We start from the raw sequence: 19,128 nt of genomic DNA on the forward strand, positions 1-19,128 counted from the left end.
AAAAGCAAAGATGTCACTTTGAGAACTAAGGTGCGCCTGACCGAAGCCATGGTGTTTTCAGTCACCTCATATGCATTCGAAAGCTGGATAATAAGTAAGGAAGACCAAAGAAGAATTGATGTCTTTGGATTATGGTGTTGGTGAAGAACACTGAATATACCATGGACTGCCAGAAGAATGATTTGTATCTATCTTGGACAAAGTACAGCCAGAATGCTCATTAGAAGCAAGGATAGTGAGACTTGTTCTCATATACTTTGGACATGTTATCAGGAGGGAGCAGTCCTTGGAGAAAGACATCATGCTTTGTAAAGTAGAGGGTTAGCAAAAAAGAGGAAGACCCTTAAGGAGATGGACTGACACAGAGGCTGCAACAATGGACTCGAGCATACCAACGATCATGAAGATGGCACAGAACCAGGCGACATTTCATTCTGTTGTACATAAGGTGCTCATAAATCAGAGCCCATTCGATGGCACCTAATAATAAGCCCACTGGTGTGAGCTAGTGGGCAGGATACGGTGTGTTTGTGGTTGAGAAGCGGCAGCTTCTCGGCCTCATTGTGACTAGAGCTCCTAGCCAGCCGGGCTCTGGCGTCATCTCTGCCACCTTATCCCGGGCAATTGCTTTGAGCCTAGACGCAGCAGGTGGCGCCTCCTCCCCGGGTCTCCTCGTGGAGCTCTGGGCCCCCTGCCGTGCTGGCTCCCCATGGAACAGCTGCCCCACGCTCATGTGTCCCTACATACCAGTGCATGCGTGTATGCGTGTGCACACATGTGCTCTCTTCACAGAGACGGGACCCAGATCGCATGAACCCTGCTGTCATGTCATGTCATGTCTGCACTGCCTCACCTCTGGGGGTGCACCATGCTCCCCCAGCCCTGCCCCAGCAGAGTCTCAGAGCTCCACCTGCCCTGATGCGCCCTCACGTGCCCTGACGTAGCCAAGCAGGCATTGTGGAGGCCAAGTGCTTGGGGGGCAGATCCCCTCCCACCAGACCTACCTACTCTCTGACCTCACCTGGATTCTATGGAGGTTTAAAGCCCGCCCAAAGGAAGGTGGGGGTTAAGTAAGGTCCACAGAGAGGGTATCAGAGGGATGGACATTGACCTTCCCAAGCCCCACAATGTCTTCCTTCCTTCCTCCTCCTTCCTTCCTTCCTCCTCTGCCCTCCCCAGGCAGTGGACGGGCTCCTTCCTGATTTCCTGGGGCCATGAGAAAGCCCCATGGAGGCTCCAGGGCTGGGGGTCCAGGAGCAGCCTAAAGGAATTGGGGACGTTGGGAGGTGGAGAAGGTGCTCGGAGGAAAGTGCAGGATGTGACTGTGGGTGGTGGAGAGCCGGTCCAGGAAAAAGACATCAGGAGGGTGCCAGGGGCCTGGGGCAGGGCTGGGAGGGGCCCCAGGAAGGGCAGCTGACATCCAAGGTGCAGCCCAAAGGGGCCCCATGTGTCAGAAGACACCTCCCTGTCCCCGCCTGGCCCAGGAAAGGGCCAAGTCAGGTGTCTGTTCCTGAGCTGTGGGGACCCTGCAAGAGCTGGGGCTACCCTGTAAGAGCTGGGACCTCCCTGAGGCTGAAACAATGGAGGGAGAGCCTTAGGGGACAATAAAAGGATGTCCCAGAGGTGGGCACATGGCCCTGCAGTTCCTGTTGGGGTAGTAGGTGCAGAGATGCCTGGGAGTGGTGGGGGCAGGGCTGTCCCAGGGCAGCAGTGGGGCAGACCCCGGGAGCGGTGGGGGCGGGCGTGTTGGTACCTGTAGATGGGGTCCATGAAGAAAGGCGAGGGCTTGGCGTAGTGCAGAGAGGGCTGCTGGGGCAGCTGCGCGGGGGACACCTTGGGCAGCCCCTCACCGGCACCCAGCTTGCGCTCGCCATAGACGTGGTTCTTGCGGGGCTCCCGGGCCCCTCCATTCTGGCTGGCCCGGGCCCGGCTGCCGATGCTTAGGTCCAGGGGCTGCTCCTCGCCTGACACCTGGGCAGCAGGGAGCTTGGGCACCGGCAACATGGGCTTCACCTCTTTGGGTTTGGTGGTGAGGTCGAAGGGGCATTCGGCGCTGGGGCCTCCCGTCTTCAGGGCATCCCGGGGTGACTTGGGCTCAGACTTGACCAGCAGGTTGTGGGTGAGGGTGCGGTCCGTGAAGGGGTACAGGGAGTGGGGGAAATTGGGCAGGAACTGGAAGGGGAACATGGAGTGGTAGGGCAGTGAGCCCAGCTTCTTTTCCTGCATGCCCATGAAGCCAGGCCCAAAGTACTTTTCGGCAATGGAGGCAATGGCCTTGATGGAGTCGCCCGCAGTCCCTGATGCGCTCAGCAGCTGCTCCTCGGGCGGCGGGAAGAAGGAGTGGTGGGAGTAGAAGACGGGCACCTCACCCACGCTGTTGGGGACCCCCGGGGGCACGGGACCGCCCCCAAACTCAGGCTTGCCCTCGGTCGCCTTGCTCTTGTCTTTGGCCCTGTCACGGTCGCTGTCCATGTCGCTGTCCAGGTCTGAGCCAGTCCCCGTGGTGGTGTCCAGGTCGGTCCCCGTGGTGGTGTTGATGTCCTCAAAGTCACTGCCGTCTGACACGTCGCTGTGCCTCGTCTTGAGCTTCTCCAAGTACGCATCCTCTAGGCCGACCTCAAACTTCTCGTCCACCCCTGGAGCCGAGGTGGCGCCCTGTCCACTGTTGCTGACCGCGGAGACCAGGGGCAGTGCTGGGTTCCCCAGCGGGCTGGGAAGCTTGGCGTCCTGGGTGTGGTTGAGGGGACTCTTGAGCAGGGGTGTGGGAGGTAGCAAAGGCGGCCGGGGGTACAGGGATGGAGGGAAGATGCCCGGGAAGCCTGGCGTGAGAGCAGGAAAGGCTGGGGGTGCCGTGGAGAAGGGCAGCCCACCAGGGTGAGGCCGGGAGGGGAAGTACTCGCTGAAGCCCAGGCCGGTGTGGTTGAGGTTGGGAGCGGGCTTCGCCTTGTCTATCATGGGGCTGGGGGTCAAGGGCAGGCTGGGTGCGAAGATGCTGCCGGGCGCATAATGGTTCTTGCCCTCGCAGAAGCGCCGGTGCTTGTTGAGGGAGGAGGTAGTGCTGAACATCTGCCCGCAGTCCTTGCACTTGATCTGCGTGCGGCAGTCCGCGTGCATGCGCTTGTGCCGGCACAGGTTGGAGAACTGTGTGTAGGACTTGTGGCAGACCTCACCTAAAACATCAGCAGAAAGCAACGACAAACACAATATGAAATTACCAGGAAACCCAAGGCACAGAGGAGGCTGGGACAGGGGCTCCTGACCCCTGTTGATTCAGAGGCAAACCGTGCATATGTATGTGTGTGCATGCATGCATGTGCATGTGGGTTTTGCATGAGTGGGTATGCATGTATGTACACGTGTGTGCATGCAAGTGCATGCGTGTGAGCCTGCACGTGTGTAAGTGTGCATATGTGTGAGTGTGCACTGTGCATGTATGTGCATGTGAGTATGTGCATGGGTGTATATACATGTATGGACATGCATGTGGATGCATGCATGCACTGAGTGTGTGCATGTGTATGCAGTATGTGTGTGTGCATACATGTGTATGAGTGCAGTGTATGTGTGTGTGCATGCATGTACGTATGTGTGCACCCCTCCCTGGGGCTCCCCTCTGGTGACCAACACAAACCAGCTCTGGGGTTGCTCTGCTCTCAGGCTGCAGGGTGGGCGTAAGACAAGGCTCAGGTGGGTCCCAGCAGGGTTTGGCAAGGACCCCCGTGTCCTTCCCTCACGTTCCCTGGAATGACTCGGAGAGAAGGCTGAATTCCTCTGTGCCTCGGCCCTCTCCATGGGAAAATGGGGACAGTAGTGCTGTGTGTGCCCTCCACCCCCAAGATGTTTCTAAGATGAGTGCAAGGTCTTCTGAAGTCATTTGGGACGGCGAGCCCCTCCCTGGGGTGGGCAGGGCCAGGGCGAGGCTGCTGCAGGCTCTGCAGCTTCGTCAGTTCCACCCGAGACCCTCTTGCCTCAGAATCCCACCAAGTTGTCCACTCCACTTCAGTCACGGCCGCTCCAATTCGGGCAGAGCAAGCCATCACCACCCACACTAGGCCTGCTGCTTCTGCAGGTTGAGAAGTGCCCCCTCCCCCCACCCCTCTTTCTGTCCCAGGCCCTGTGAGCTGCAGCCTGGCTGAGAGCAGCCTCAGAAGTGATACTGGGGACAGTAACCGTTGCAGGGGCCCCAACCATATAGGAGGCCCCAAGTCTAGGCTTTGGTGAGCACAGTGGTTCCTGGCCAGTACTTGGTGATGATTTCCTGGGGGCTGAAGGTGGGGAGGGGTGAAGTTAGCCCCAGGCAGGGGGCCATGGGGAAAGAGACTGGTTCTACATTTGAGAAAACTGAAAATCCTACTACCAGGATCCCCTTCCCCACTTGGGATAAAACAGGTCATGCCAGGCTCTGGCTGATGGAACCTCTTCTAACTGGAGAGGGCAGTACCGGCTGGAGCCAGACATCAGGACCTGTGGCTCCGAGGAGACCTCATCTTGGCCATTTTCCCAATGACAGGTGAATTGTCAACAGATGACCAACTTTTCTTTCTCCCCTTGTTTTTCTAACAAGAAAGAGAGGAATACACTGCACACACATACACACATACCACACAGGCACACACACAACACACACTCAACCGTATTCACACTCACTCATACACACGTACACACACATGTGCATGCACACACCCAAGGCACACATGTACACACACAACATACACCCATGCCCACTCAAACACAATGCACACATGCATGCACACACACACACACACACACACAATGAACACAGGCATGTACCCATGCACAGAGCAATACATGGCAAGTGCATGCACACACACACACACAGTCTCAATAATATTCACAATTCGCACATCATACACATGCACACACACGGCACAGGTGCACATACAAAACACACACCCACACCCACATACAATGCACATATTCTCACCCTAGCATGCACACTCACACAATGCACACAAGCATGCATGCACACCCACTCTAACACACACATGCACAGTGTGTGTATGTGTCTCTCTGCAGGGCAATTTGCTTCCTAAACGCAGCCCCAGAGGAAACAATGATTCCAGCGTGTTCCTTGCTCACTGCAGTCCTCAGGCAGCTGATGTCATGCTATGCTAGCTGGGAGCCTTTTCTCTGCGATTACCGTGCTTTCTAATCACAATATCTATTTATATTAGCCGCTCGGCCTTCCTGGCTGTCTGGCATGGTGGGAAGTTTTCAAGGCTGAGGGGAGAAGAACTTTGCCTCATTTAATCAAATCTACCCTTTTTGGGAGGCTGCTAACCGTGAGGAGCAGCTCTGCAGGGACGATCTATAAATACCTCGGGCCGCGGCCTTCAGGGAGGAGAGTCTGGCCTCGGCTCCGCCGGTGCTGGCCCAGCAAGCTGCCCTTGCTGTGCCCTGGCCACGGCAGGCCCAGGCAGCAGCTCCAGCAGCTCCTTAGTTCACAGCTGGCCTCCTGCCCAGGGCACCCTCGGCTCCCACAATCTTCTCACACATGGGGTCCCAGGGTGATGGGCCCCAGGAGACCTCGGGGACACTGAGCTCTCCAGAGGGCAAAAGGAAGGTGCTGGGGACTGTGGCCGGCGGGCTCAGTGCCTGAGAGGGCAGTGCTGCCTGCAGGGGCAGAAGGAGGCGGGCCTGGGAGCAGCACTTGACGGAATGGTCCCCAGCGCCCTCCAGGACAAGGGGCTCTGGAGGGGGCTCACTCCTGGTCAGCAGTCTCCTTTCCTTGTAGTGTGTGCGTTGATGCATGCATACACAGACACACACTCACACACACACTTATGCTCACACCCACTCACTCCCATACACATAATACACACACTCACACATACACTCACACTCATACATACTGACACAGACACCCCCCACTCATACACACAGACATCACATGCTCATACACACACTCACATTTACACTCTCACAAACATACACATTCACACATGCACACACTCACACTCATTCCAGTGAAGGTACTGTTCTGAAAAGTGGCCGAGAGACTTTCCTCCCCCATGTGTCACTCACACATGCACACACATACACACTCATACACACATGTTCACTCACACACACATGCACACACTGACACACATACTCCAGTGAAAATACTTTTCTGAAAAGTGCCCACGAGGACACTGCCTTCCTCCATGCCCAGACATACACACCCACGCAGACACACACCCACGCACACACTGCAGACGTCTGAACTCCCCAGAGGCCGCAACCTTGTCTGAGAGGTTGGGGCCAGTGTGGGTGTCCAGCAAGGTGGGGGCTTGGGGGATCCAAGGAATTTGAGGCCGATCTGCTTGTGTCATGGGTATGTGCGGTGTCACCCGGCAGCTGGACACGGAAGTGCACGTGAGCCCGTACCAGCTGCCTGTCCGTTCCCAGGTGACTGATGATCACTTTGGGAACAGTGCTGCACGGTGTGCTGGCCTCTCAGTGTTTGCGTGCTTCCTGTCCAAGCCTGGCCCCTCTAACTTGCTGCGTTGTGGCTGGGAGATGCACGAGGGCTTACTCCACACGTCTAAGCTCATTTTGAGAATCCGTATCACTCCAGCTGAATGAAATGTTCACAGATGCTGCCTGGCCAAGTTTGGGGTTTCCTTTAACTTCATCCCTCAGCAAAAAGCTAACACACAGAAGTGAGCTTGGAGCCCAGACCACAGGCGGAACCGCTACTGATACCGGCAGGTCCGGCCCAGGCGTCCCTGTCCTCCTTCCATCCACATGAGGAGTGTTTGCAGCGCTGTGGAAAGACAGGCTCGGAACCTTCCAAAGTGCTGTGGTTCCTGGAACTCCCATTATGAATATGATCCAACAGACTTAAAAAGGCTTGTTTGCATGCCCAGAAGGGCAATAACTGTTAAGCCGTGTGGACAGTTTTCTTGATTTAAACCTCTGTGCTATGACCTAAGGCACTCACGGGCGCCCCTCCCATAGCATGAGGCACTGGGACTCTGGTGTCCCCAAGCCCTACTCCCAGCCCAACGCAGTCTCTTCCCAGTCCCTCGTGCAGGAGACCCCCGGCCAGTGCAGGGTGGTGGGGGCTGCTCCACCCAACTCAGATGCCCCATGTCGGGGGGCTGTGGTGAGGGCGGTTGTGGGTGAATGGAAGAGAACATTGTGGGAGGAGCAGCGGGCCACACTCTATCTTCCTTTTGGGTCGTCGTTTGGAGGACCCGGCAGGTTGGAGTCCACGTTCTCTCTAGCAGGCAGCCTGAAGTGTGGGCTGGGGGCAGAGGGGCTCACGACTGTGGGATGCCACATGGTAGGGGTCCAGCTGCCAGGAAGGGCCCGACGGGCAGGTCAGCATTGCCTCTTTGGGGCAGGGGCACCCACATTAGCATGAACATCCTGACCCCAGCTCCCCAGCTCGCAGGGTCACCTCTCCCAGCCAGGCTCGCCCCACAGATGTCATAGATCCTGAGTACCTTGAGGCCCCCCACCAAGGGTCAGGAGTGGGCCCTCATGCTAGACCCTGGGCTCTGCACTGGGATCCCAGTGTCTGGCCAATGGGCGTCTCGATGCCTCGGTTTCCTTTCTGTCGGCTGGTGATGACACCTGCACCCACACCTGCCGTTGGATTTTGTAGGATGTCATGTGATAAGGCATGGGAAACAATGACTCAGCACAGTGCTTATGTGAAATGATGGCTCAGCATGTGGCGCTGCAGACAGGAACCTTCAGTGGCTTCCAAACTCACCAAGAATCAGGGCCTAAGTCCCTGTGCTGGCCCACAGGGCCTTGCAACCTGACCCTGTGGCCTCTGACCCCCTTTCTGATGACTCCCACCTCACTTGTTCCCCAAATACACTGGCCTTTGGGCTTCCAAGTCCCTGTCTTGAGCTATTTCTGCAGATACCCCACACTTCCGTCCAGGCTCTTCTAGAATGCCCATCATCGGCAGGAGTGGTGCCCACCCAGGCGGCCAGCCTGGTGCTCCTTGAGCCCCTTAACCCTACACTGCCATCCCCTGAGCCCCCTAAACCTACACTGTTGTCCTTTGAGCCCCCTAACACAGCACCATCATCCCTTGAACTGCTTAACCTTACATGGCTGTCTCCTGAGCCCCTAAACCCTGTATTCCTGCCCTCTGAGCCCCTTAACCCTGCACCCCTGCCCTCTGAGCCCTTTAGTCATGCACCTCTGTCCCAGAGCCCATTAACCCTATACTGCTGCTCCTGAGGTCCCAGACGCCACACTGCTGTCCCCTGAACTCCTTCACCCTGCACCACTGTCCCCTGAGCCCCTTAACCCTGCACCACCGTCCCTAGTCTCTTAACCCTGCACCACTGTCCTCTGAGTGCCTTAACTCTGCAACACTGTCCCTAGAGTCCCTTAACCCTCCACCACTGTCCCCTAAGCCCCTTAACCCTGTACCATTGTCCCCTGAGCCCCTTAACCCTGCACCACTGTCCCCTGAGCCCCTTAACCCTGCACCTCTGTCTCCTGAGCCCCTTAACCCTGTACCATTGTCCCCCGAGCCCCTTAACCCTACACCACTGTCCCCTGAGCCCCATAACCCTACACCACTGTCCCCTGAGCCCCTAAACACTATATCACTGTCCCCTGAGCCCCTTAACTCTACACCACTGTCCCTTGAGCCCTTAACCCTACACCACTGCCCCTGAGCCCCATAATCCTACACCACTGTCCCCTGAGCCCCTTAACACTGTATCACGGTCCCCTGAGCCCCTTAACCCTACACCACTGTCCCTTGAGCCCCTTAACCCTACACCACTGTCCCTGAGCCCCTTAATCCTGTACCAGTGTCTCCTGAGTACGTTAGCCCTGTACCACTGTTCCCTGAGCCCCTTCACCCTGCACCCTACCCCCTGAGCCCTTTAACCCTGAACCACTACCTCTGAGACCCTAAACCCTGCACCACTGTCCCCTGAGCTCCTGAATCCTGTACCTGTCCTGAGCCCGTTAATTCTGTACTACTGTCTCCTGAACCCCTTAACCCTACACTACCGTCCCCCTGAGCCCCTTAATCCTGCAACACTTTCCGAGTCCCTTAAACCTGTACCATTGTCCCAAGTCCCTCAACCCTGCACCCCTGCCCTCTGAGTTCCTTAGCCCTGAAGCACTGTCCCCTGAGCCCTTAGCCCTGCACCACTGCTCGGAGTCCCTTAACCTTATACCACTCTCCCCTGAGCCCCTTAACCCTGTACCACTGTGCCAAGTCCCTTAACTCTGAACCACTGTCCACTGAGCCCCTTAACCCTGAACCACTGTCCCCTGGGCCCGCTACCCCTGTACCACTCTCCCCTGAGCCCGTTAACTGTTTCACTGCCCCCGAGCCCCTTAACCCCACACTACCGTCTCCTGAGCCCCTAGCCCTGCAATGCCATCCCTTGAGCCCCTTAACCCTGCACCCCTGTACTGAGTCCCTTAGCCCTGCACTGCTGCCTTCTGGGCCCTTTAACCCCACAACCCTGTCCCCTGAGTCCCTTAACCTCACACCATTGTCCCGAGCTTGCTGTCCCCTGCCTGGTTTCCCTGTCATGCTGCACTCCTCAGCTGTCTCCTCCCACTAGCATAGCACCTCCCTGAGGGAGGGGCACCTATATTTACAGCAGTCCACGCTGCCCGGAACAGTGCCTGGTGCAGCAGGGCCCCCAAGACGACATTACGAGGCTGAGTAGTATGCACTCAGCAAACCTTGGCTAGGGTGACTATGCGGCAGGCAGCAGGGGTGCCCCTTGGAGTCCAGGGGAGGGGTGTGGTGGAGTGGGGAGGAGGGGAACGGGGAAGGGCTGCTGGCTCATTCTGCAAGATGGTCCCCCCGCATGCCCACCAGCTGCCTCCTGCCACTGCAGGGAAAAGCAAAGGAGAGGAGCCAGCAGGGCGGAAGGGAAAGGAAGAGGGGTGAACAATGAAGATGAACTCATAAAATCAGGGGCACGAGGGGATGGGCTGTGCACAGCAGAGACGACAGGCCCTGTCCAGGTGCCTTCTGAACAGACAGGGTCCCTTGAATGGGCGGTATGCAGAGGGGAGGGATGTGCGCTGGGGTTGCGGGTGCAGCAGGCCGGTGGGGACAACTTACATATGAAGGGCTTGACGGTGCTGTGGATGTGCTTGTGCTGCTTGAGGCCCGAGGATGTGGCGAAGGTCTTCCCGCAGTCAGGGCAGGCGTGCGCCCTCGCACCCACGTGCTGTGAGCGGATATGCCGCTGCAGGTTGCTAGGGTCCGTGAACACCTGGGGAGACAGACACCATCAGGCGTGCACCTGCTGGGATGCCCTGATCTGCCCCTCACCGGGCTGGCTGGGACAGGTCCTGCTGTGACGCTGACCTACCGTGTGGCTACTGAGCCTCTTTCACCTTGGTTTCCTCAATAAAGTTGTTGTCAGCTGCTGTCAACAACACGGTGACCCCATGAGCAATAGAACAAAATGTTGCCCATTCCTGCACCGTCCCCATGATCGGCTGCAGATTGGACCGTTGTGATCCACAGGTTTTTCACTGGTTGATTTTTTGGAAATAGATCACCAGGCCTTTCTTTCTAGTCTGTCTTAGTCTAGAAGCTCTGCTGAAACCTGCTGACAGCATCATAGCAACTTGCAAGCCTCCACTGACAGACAGGTGGTGGTTGTGCATGAGGTGCACTGGCTGGGAATTGAACCCAGGTCTCCCACATAGGAGGTGAGACTTCTACCACTGACCTACCCCTGCTGCCCCTTCAATAAGGCCTGAGAAAGCTCCAACACGAGGATGCACCAAGACAGGAAAGCAGAAAGCATTTTAATCTGACGTGCTATGCAACTTGAGGGTTTGGGGTTGCTGTTGTTGGGTATGAGGCCCGCCCCCTGCCGGGCTCTTTCTCCTGCCTGTAGAAGGATGAGACTCCCTCGCTGGGGAAGAGCTGGGTTCCACTTCCGGTCTTGCTCCTTTTGAGCCATGTGATATGATCCTCTCTGAGATGTCCTTTCCTTCCCAGCAAACAGAAGGACCCTAATGACCTCAGTGGCCATTGCAGCCACGCTGCTGCACATCATCTGAATTTTTACTGGGTGGAGGGAGTATGTTAGGGTCACTTGCCAGTTTGCACCCTGGAGGCCGTGCATGTGTGTGAGCAGGGAAGGTGTACATGCTTACCAGTCTGCCCCTGAGGCTGTGTGTGCGTGTGAATAGGGCAGTGGTAAGTCTAATGTACTTACCCAACTGCACCCTGAGGCTGTGCCTGCGTGTGAGTGGGGCAGGCATAAACATTTACCTGTTTGCACCTGAGGCCTTGGGTGTGTGTGAGAGGGGCAGGCATAAACATTTGCCTGTCTGCACCCTGAGGCTGTGCATGTGTGTGAACTGGGCAGGAATACACGCTTGCCCGTCTGCACCCCGAGGCTGTGCGTGTGTGTGAGTAAGGCAGGAGTGCACGCTCGACCGTCTGCAGCTCGAGGCCATGTGTGTGTGAGGGAGGCAGGCGTATGTGCCTGTTACCTTCACGCAATTTTCACATTCGAAGCGCTTGCCGCTGTCGTGGGACATCTGGTGGCGGATGAGGTTGGACTTCCAGTTGAAGGCCTTGGGACACTGGTCACACTTGTACTCTCGCTCCTCTGTGTGGATGATCATGTGCTGCTCCAAGCTGCGCACAGGGGTCGGGGGTCACGGTGGGGCAGGAGGGGGCCCACCCCAACATGCTGGCACGCCCAGTGCGCTGTTCTCAGTGGCCCACACGAGACTTCCACCAGTCCCTGCTTGGGACCAAAGCAGGGCCTGGCGGCGCCTCTGCTCCCTCCTCTCCGGATAGGGCACTGAGGGACTGGGTGGGTGGGGGGTGAGGAAGCAGTGCTCAGACGGAGCTTAGGCCCTCACCCAGCCCACCCCCAGGCAGCCAGAGACCAGCTCGCACGATCCTAACCCCAAGGCTAAACTTGGGAGAAGTCAAAAGGGATCCAGAAGCTTCCAACATTCCCACAAGCCCCAGAGTGGGGGCGAGGCTCCAGAAACCCCTGGCCACCCCTCTGAGGGGTCTCGGGGGTGCTCACCAGCCAAGCAGGCTGAGCACTGCCCCCCAACCTTGCTCTGTGGAGGAGGAGGCTGGGAGTGAACGAGGGGTCTCTGAATGAGCCGTGATAGGGTGGAGAGGGCACAGCTGCTCGGGCAGGCGCCCCACTTGGCTGAGTGGGCGGCCCTAACCCCCCTCTCCAGGGATGACCTGCTCCTCCTGGCCCAGGTATGACTGTTAATCTTCATGAGCAAAGTAGCAATACATCACAGCCCGTTAATTACGGGGCCCAGCCATCCATTAAGATCAGAAACGCTCAGTTCTTTAGCATCAGGAGATTGTAACTTTTCCCTGTTGTTAATTGTGATTTATGTGTTTATTTAAAGAAAACACGGACCCTCTTGAGCAGCGCTCACTGCGCGGGGCCTCGGCCGGGATTTTCTCAAACGCTTATTTTCTCTGTCATCTGTTCGGGTGGAGGGTTTCCAGTCCCCAGGGAGACCGTGCGGGGCCGACGTCAGATTCTGAGCAACCGTATGGCCGGTTTGAGGCTGCGTGGAGTGTTACCCGGACGCTGCCAAGCAGATCTGGGGGAATTCTTGGCAGAAGGAGGGAAGGACCCATGGTGGAAAAGTTTCCTCCCTCCCTGGAACACCGGGCTAAGTGTCCTAGCTTTTCCTGAGCCTGGGGAGTCCATTTCTCAGGTGAGCAAGGGGTCCCCAAGGCCCCTGCTCCACCTGGCCTCGGGTAGGGGAGTGCAGCTCCAGGCTGGCCACGCTCAGCCGTCACATGCTGGCCCCGCCCAACACCAGGTCTGTGAGGTCCCCTCTGGCATGGGAAGTGCCGCTGGGCAGAGGTAGAGGCTGATGCCCTGGGGATGGGGACTAGTGGTGACCCCCGCTCCCCGCACTGTCTGAGAAGGAGTGCGTGTCCAGGGGGTCAGGTGCAGGACACATGCCCTCAGCAGTGGGATGTTGCTGGCACCTGGGTCCCAGACATTCTTATGGCAGTGTCCAGGACTCGATTCCTGTGTCTCAGTGATAGCCTCACATTTCTTTATTTTTGTCTTGTCTGTCTCCACAACTTGGCCCCTGTCCATGTAGAATGCAGGGACCAGCTGCATCAACCTGGGGACTCACAGAGCGTCCAGGGTTGCAACCCAGCACTTGGTTCTGACGGGGCTGGCTTTTCACAAGCAGGCCAGGGAACAGCGGGCTCAGACTCCCAGCGCCCATGCCTGTGTCCCCCAATTCCAGCCGTGCCAGAAGGATGGGGTTACCTATCCCAAGAGGAGTGCCGTAGAGGGGATCCTTTGTCCCCATCTGTCTCTGGAGCCCTCGGCCTGTCAGATGGACAAGACTGAGGGACAGGGCTGACCTCTTCTGTTCCTGGGGTCCTAGGGTTTCTTCTGCCTGGATAGAGCTCTGGCTCCTGGGGTGGAGGAGGGGAGGAGGGGAGAAAGGAGGGAGGAGGGGGATGAGGGCACCGGGGAAGAGGGGTGAGGAGGGAGGGGGGGCAAAAGGAGAGGGAGGAATAAGAGGGCAAGGGGTAGGGGAGGAGGAGTATGGAATACAGGATGGGGAGGAGGGGAGAGAGGGAAGGGGGAGGGAGCAAGAAGGGGAGGAGGAGAGAGAGGGAGGGGAAGGGGAAGAGAAGGAGGCGGGAGAGGAGGAAGGAAGGGGAGAAGTGGAGGAGGGTAAGGAAATGGAATGGGAGGAGGGGGAGGGGAAAGAGGAGGAAGGGGCAGAGGGGAAGCAGAAAGAAGAGGAGGAGAGAAGTAGGGGAGAAGGGTGAGGAGCAGAAGAAGGGAGAAGGGTAGGAAGAGGAGGAAAAAATGGAAGGAGTGGGAGGAGGGGGAGAGGAAAGAGGATGAAAGAGGGAGAAGGTGGGGAAGGGGAGGAGGTAGGGGAAAGGCAGGACAGAGAGGGAGAGGAGGAGGGGAGAGGGAGAGGAGGGAAGAGAGGAGGAAGGGAGGAAGGAGAGGGAGAGGAGGAGGAGAGGAGGAGGGAGGAGGTGGAGGAGGAGGAGAGAAAGAGGTGGAGGCAGATGGGAAGAGAGAGCGGGGAGGCAGCACCTGTACTTGTTGGGGAACATCCGCTCACAGTCCTTGCACTCGTGGGCCTGCCCATCTCCGCTGCCCGTGCCTCCCAGGCCCTCGGGCTTGAGGTCGTCGGCCAGCCCCTGGTAGAGCGTGGCGCCCACGGAGCTGCACGCGTACTTCTTGTGGCGCCTCAGGTCCAGCTTGGACTGGAAGAGCTCGTCACATGCGTCACAGCGGAAGGTGCGCTCCTCTGAAAGAGAGGGGGCCGTGGAGTGGGTGCCCGCCCAGCACCTGCCCCAGCAGCCACAGGCAAGGCCCTGCAGTGGGCAGGGTGGCCGAGGCCCCACGGTCAACGTCCCCACTGTGGCCCAAGCTGGTCGCTCCTGATGCTGCCCTTCCAGCCCTCATCCAGATTCCAGGAGTGGCCACCTGGAGGCGGGGTAGGGGCTGTGAAGGCCACAGGGACACCTGGGAAGCCCAGAAGCCCCTGCTCTCTGCACCACAATAAACACAGAGAAACACTGTCCCCATCCCCCTCCGTGCGTCCCAGGCGGCCAGCTCTGGCTTAGAGGCCTGAGCTCGGGAGCATGGCAGGAAGTCAGGCCAAGTGCTTTGTTTATGAATCAGGAGGAAAAAGCCGACGGAGATCTAATGCATATCATAAATTATTGTCGTCAAGGTCAAACAAATTAAAGGGGAGCAGCTATTATTAAGTTTACGAGGCGGCATCCTGACCGTGGTGCCAAGCTAAACAATCAGCCCAGAGCTGTAAATTTCCCTGGGGAGGTGCTGGGCCCATCCCCAGCTTCTCCGGCCTGGCTGATGTCTGAACAGCAGCTTTCCAGTTAGCACACTGTCTCCCTCCCCACCCAAGGAGGACCCCGGGGCCCACCCAGGTCTGGAAAGAGTAGACATGCAGTAAGCTCTTGCAAAAATGAATGGAAAGGTGTGTGTCCATGTGCTTGTGTGCACATGTGGGCATGTGTGTGGATGTGTGTGTGCATGAGTTTGCAGTTGTGTATGTGTGTACACATGTATGTGTGCGTGTTGTGTGTGCATGTCTGTGCACGTGTGCATATTTGAGCATGTCTGATCTGTGTTTGTACATCTTTGTGTACATGTGTATGCATGTGTGTGTACCCGTGTTTGTGTGAGTGTGCATATGTATTCATGTGCATGTGTGCATGAATATGAATGTGTGGGCACGTATTTCCGCACGTTTGTGCATGTGTGCATATTTGTACACTCATACACTTTTGTAGTTTTTTGTGTGTGCAACTGTGTCTGCACGTCTGGGCATGTGTGCACATATTTGTGGGTTCATGTGTGTGAATGTGTGTCACAATGCATGTGTACATGTGTGAATGTATTGTGTGCACACAGGATTATGTACAGGCGCGAACGTGTTTGCATGTGTAGATGTGCACGTGTTAGGTGTACGTTTGCATTCATGTGTGTTGTGTGTATACATATGCTTGCATTCATGTGTTGGTGTGTGCATATGCATGCATTTGTGTTCACGTGTAAATGTAAATGCATTTGTGTGTGTGAATGTTCGTGTTATTTGTATCCGTGTGTGGGTATGTGTGCATTTGTGTGGGTGTGTGAATGTGTGTCACGTGTGCACTTGTATTTGCACGCATGCTGTGTGTTGTGTGTGCAGGCCTGCATGCACTCTGCGTGCATGTGAATGTGTATGGTGTTTGTGTGCACATGGATAAGGACTGGTCCAGTGCCCACGTTTGTTCTCAAGGTCAAACAACTGAAAAAGGGGGCAGCTATCATTAAGTTTACAAGATGGCATCCTAAATGTGGGCCTTCATAAACGCGGACCGAACACTGGGACTTCCTAGCAGGTGAAGTGTCACCGATGCAGGTGTGGTGCCCAGAGGGGAGATGGTGGGGCAGATGGAAGGGGAGGGCCCCCTCCTGCCCCATGTTGGAAAGACCAGCATAAACACGGATCATTCCAGAGCTCACAGCCTGGGCAGTGTGTGGGGTCTCAGGGAGGGCTGACCGGAAGCTTCCCTGAACCTAAGAGTGGAGGCACTGTTACCAGGACTTGGCCTGGGTCACACCTGGCATCCCCACCCACTGGTGCCCAGCCCCCCTCCCTGAGTCACATACACCCCTGGTGGGCACTCCCGTGGGCAGCTGGCTCTGAAATGCCACTGGCCACGCCCACCAGACATCGATGACTCCTCATCGGCCCCTCTGACACACAGCCTTAGCCTCCAGGGGCGGCTTTCCTTCATGTCTTGGGCCAGAGGCAACTATCGGGTGGCTTGGGCTGGGAGGAGCCCTGGGGACTTTTCTGCTGGGGTCAAGATGCACAGACCCCTTCGACGTGCTCACCAGCCAGTGCCTGGTGTCCCGGCCTGCTCACGTCAGCCCGCTGTTCAGAAACCACTTGTTTTGGGGAAACAAGGACATGAAGGAGAACAGCAATAGGGTGTGCAGAGTGTGTACAGCCATATCCCAGCACCCAGGCCTGCTCTGGGGGCTATGTCACTACATCTGGACCCTGCTCTGTGCCTTAGCTTGGGCCTCTTGGCACCCTGCCCCAAGCATCTCAGGAAAAGCTGCTACTCAGAGCTTTCCCAGACATGTGCTGAGCTGCAAAACAGACCAGAACGAAGTAAGATGGCCCGGCCAGTCCTCACAAACCCCAGAACCCCTTGGGATGGAGGGGACAGTGGTGGTGGCCAGGCCAGGGAGCTGAAGCCAGCTTTGCAAAGGCAAAGGCCCACAGGAGCCACTTGGGGCTCCCAGCAACCCACAGAGCAGCCAGGCAGACAGAGCAGGGAGTGCCGGGGCCCGTGGCAGTTCTAGGGCGGCAGGCCCCTGCAAAGGCAGAGGAGATTCTAACACAAGACCTGTGTGAGGGCTGGCTCTTGTCGGGTGCCAGGGTGGGGTCCCTGATAAACAGGGAAAGGAGGAGGTGACAGTGACTCATGCCAAGACACAATCCCCCTTGAAGCCTACAAAACGTTACATTTAAAATACGATCCAAAATGAAGACTCTTTTCAGGAAAAACGCCTATTGTGGAAACAGCATGAAGAACGACGTTAGCTGTGGATGTTTACCAGGAGTCTATGTGGCAGGCGCTGCTCTAAGAATTTCCCGCTATTCACGCATTTAAGCCTCTGTCAACCCAGGAGCACCCAGGTGGGTACTGTGCCTCTGCCTGCTTTATAACTGATAAACTGAGGCCTGGGAGATGGAATCACTTGCCCAGGGCACCTGGCAGGGACGGGGCAGAGCCGCATAACCTGAACTTCCCCGCTGTTTTGGTGCATAAGGGGCAGGAGGGCCAGACTCCCAGTTTCTCACCCGCAGTTATGAGAAAAGCAATGCGGCTTGGTGAGTTTGGGACGCGGTCACCCTCATTCCCTGCGGAGGCCTCTGCTTGTCTTTAGAAATCTGGACTTTCACTTGGGGATGAGCGCTTGATATCTGAGCACCAATAGCACAGTGTTAATATGGAGCCGAGCGCACAGACCACATGAAGGTGCACTGGAGGGTTGATTCCAGCTTTCTGGGCTGGAGAGAGGCTGAGGTGGAACACTCAATAGCATCAGGATTGAGTTAGAAATGCCAATTTTTATTCTACTCTTTCTGCATCAAACTAGGAACAAGCTGAGGGGCAAAGAAGTTGAAACTTGAAAACAAAAACAAGGCGATATGCCAACCCCACTATCCATGCCACTAACTGACTTATTTTTCCAGCTTTGGCTTGGGATTTGCATTGAAAATGAAAAGGCAGCCCATACTCTTCTGACGGCGTTGAGAGTGTCCTGGAGGCCATGGGCTGGCCATGGTGATAAACGCTGTCTTCCTCCTCCCATCCTACGGGGATCACGTTTGCCAGAGCCCGGGACAGCACATATCGAAGCCTCCCCTGCCCCTGGCAAGGGGTGTGGACGAGCCACCTGCATCTTCCACCCAGGTAAGGCTGGCTTTGAATACATACCTGGGCGTTTGGGGCTGAGGCAGAAAGGATGGGCACAGCCTACATCATGTTCATTTTCCCGGCACAAGAAATTCCATTTTAAAGAGATACTAAAAGCACATGTTATATTCTGACTATATATTATATTTGTTGTTGTTAGTTGCCATTGAGTCAATTCAGACTCATGGCGAATCCATGTGTGCAGAGTAGAGCTGCTCCATAGGGCTTTCACGGCTGTGACCTTTCAGAAGCAGCTTGCCAGGCCTGTCTTCCAAGGTGTCTCTGGTGGATTTGAACCAACAACCTTTCAGCTAGTAGTCAAGCACTGAACTGTCTGCACCATCCAGGAACTATTATATTATTATTAGACTGTACTATGTTATATTATGATGTTGTTAGGTGCCATCCAGTTGATTCGGACTCACAGCAACCCTATAGGACCGAGCAGAACTTCCCCATAGGGTTTTCTAAGCTGTAATCTTTATAGGAACAGATCACCAAGTCTTTCTTTTGTGGAGTGGCTGCGTGGCTTTGAACCGAGCACTTACTGTTGCTCTTAACCGTTGCAAGCTGTTAAGCTGAGCGCTTAACCATTCCACCCACATGGCTCCTATTACATCATATTGTATTGTGTTATATTGTATTGTATCATATCACAGCGCATTATAATATTGTATTTCCCTGTCTGTCTGCTTTGCTCTGTACACAATGCATTGCATCCTCTTGCCCTAAACCTCATTCGTTTCCATGGCTTTATCTATTATTAGTATGTGATAAAAAGTCGTAATTCTCATTCAGAGTCATCTGATTTCCCAATTAGTTTACCCTGCCTCCTACTGTTTCCTTCTCACGAGACCTCAAACACAGACCACTCAGAAGGCAAGTCTTGTGCTTCCCTACACGGGAGTTCTTTCTACCCTCACTGACAACCCCTCCATCCATTTATGTTTCTGTTCAAGCCAGATGTGTTCCTATTTTTTTAAGAGCCTTTCTAAAAGAAAAATATATTTGAATGAAAATCATTTTCTTGATTTTCTCATAAGAGCAAGAAGTTCTCATGAAAGAGAAATCCTCCCCTTTGCCATCGAACGAGTAAAAACAAAACAAAAAGTCGCTGTTGTAATTGTGTGCTGTCGAGTTGATTCCGACTCACA

At 55.9% G+C, this 19,128-nt stretch overlaps 1 protein-coding gene across 1 annotated transcript in view; it reads right to left on the reverse strand.

The window, feature by feature from the left end:
• Window positions 1–19,128, reverse strand: part of PRDM16 (PR/SET domain 16) — a 448,451-nt gene that overhangs the window by 28,186 nt on the left and 401,137 nt on the right. The window contains exons 6-9 of the mRNA XM_004384316.1: window positions 14,055–14,271; window positions 11,470–11,617; window positions 10,076–10,229; window positions 1,754–3,170 (exon numbers count right to left, since the gene is read on the reverse strand). Of these exons, the coding sequence (XP_004384373.1) occupies window positions 1,754–3,170; window positions 10,076–10,229; window positions 11,470–11,617; window positions 14,055–14,271 (1,936 nt within the window). The remainder of the gene's footprint in view (window positions 1–1,753; window positions 3,171–10,075; window positions 10,230–11,469; window positions 11,618–14,054; window positions 14,272–19,128) is intronic.

Source organism: Trichechus manatus, unplaced genomic scaffold (assembly GCF_000243295.1).
Source record: "Trichechus manatus latirostris isolate Lorelei unplaced genomic scaffold, TriManLat1.0 scaffold00122, whole genome shotgun sequence".
Taxonomy (NCBI): domain Eukaryota; kingdom Metazoa; phylum Chordata; class Mammalia; order Sirenia; family Trichechidae; genus Trichechus; species Trichechus manatus.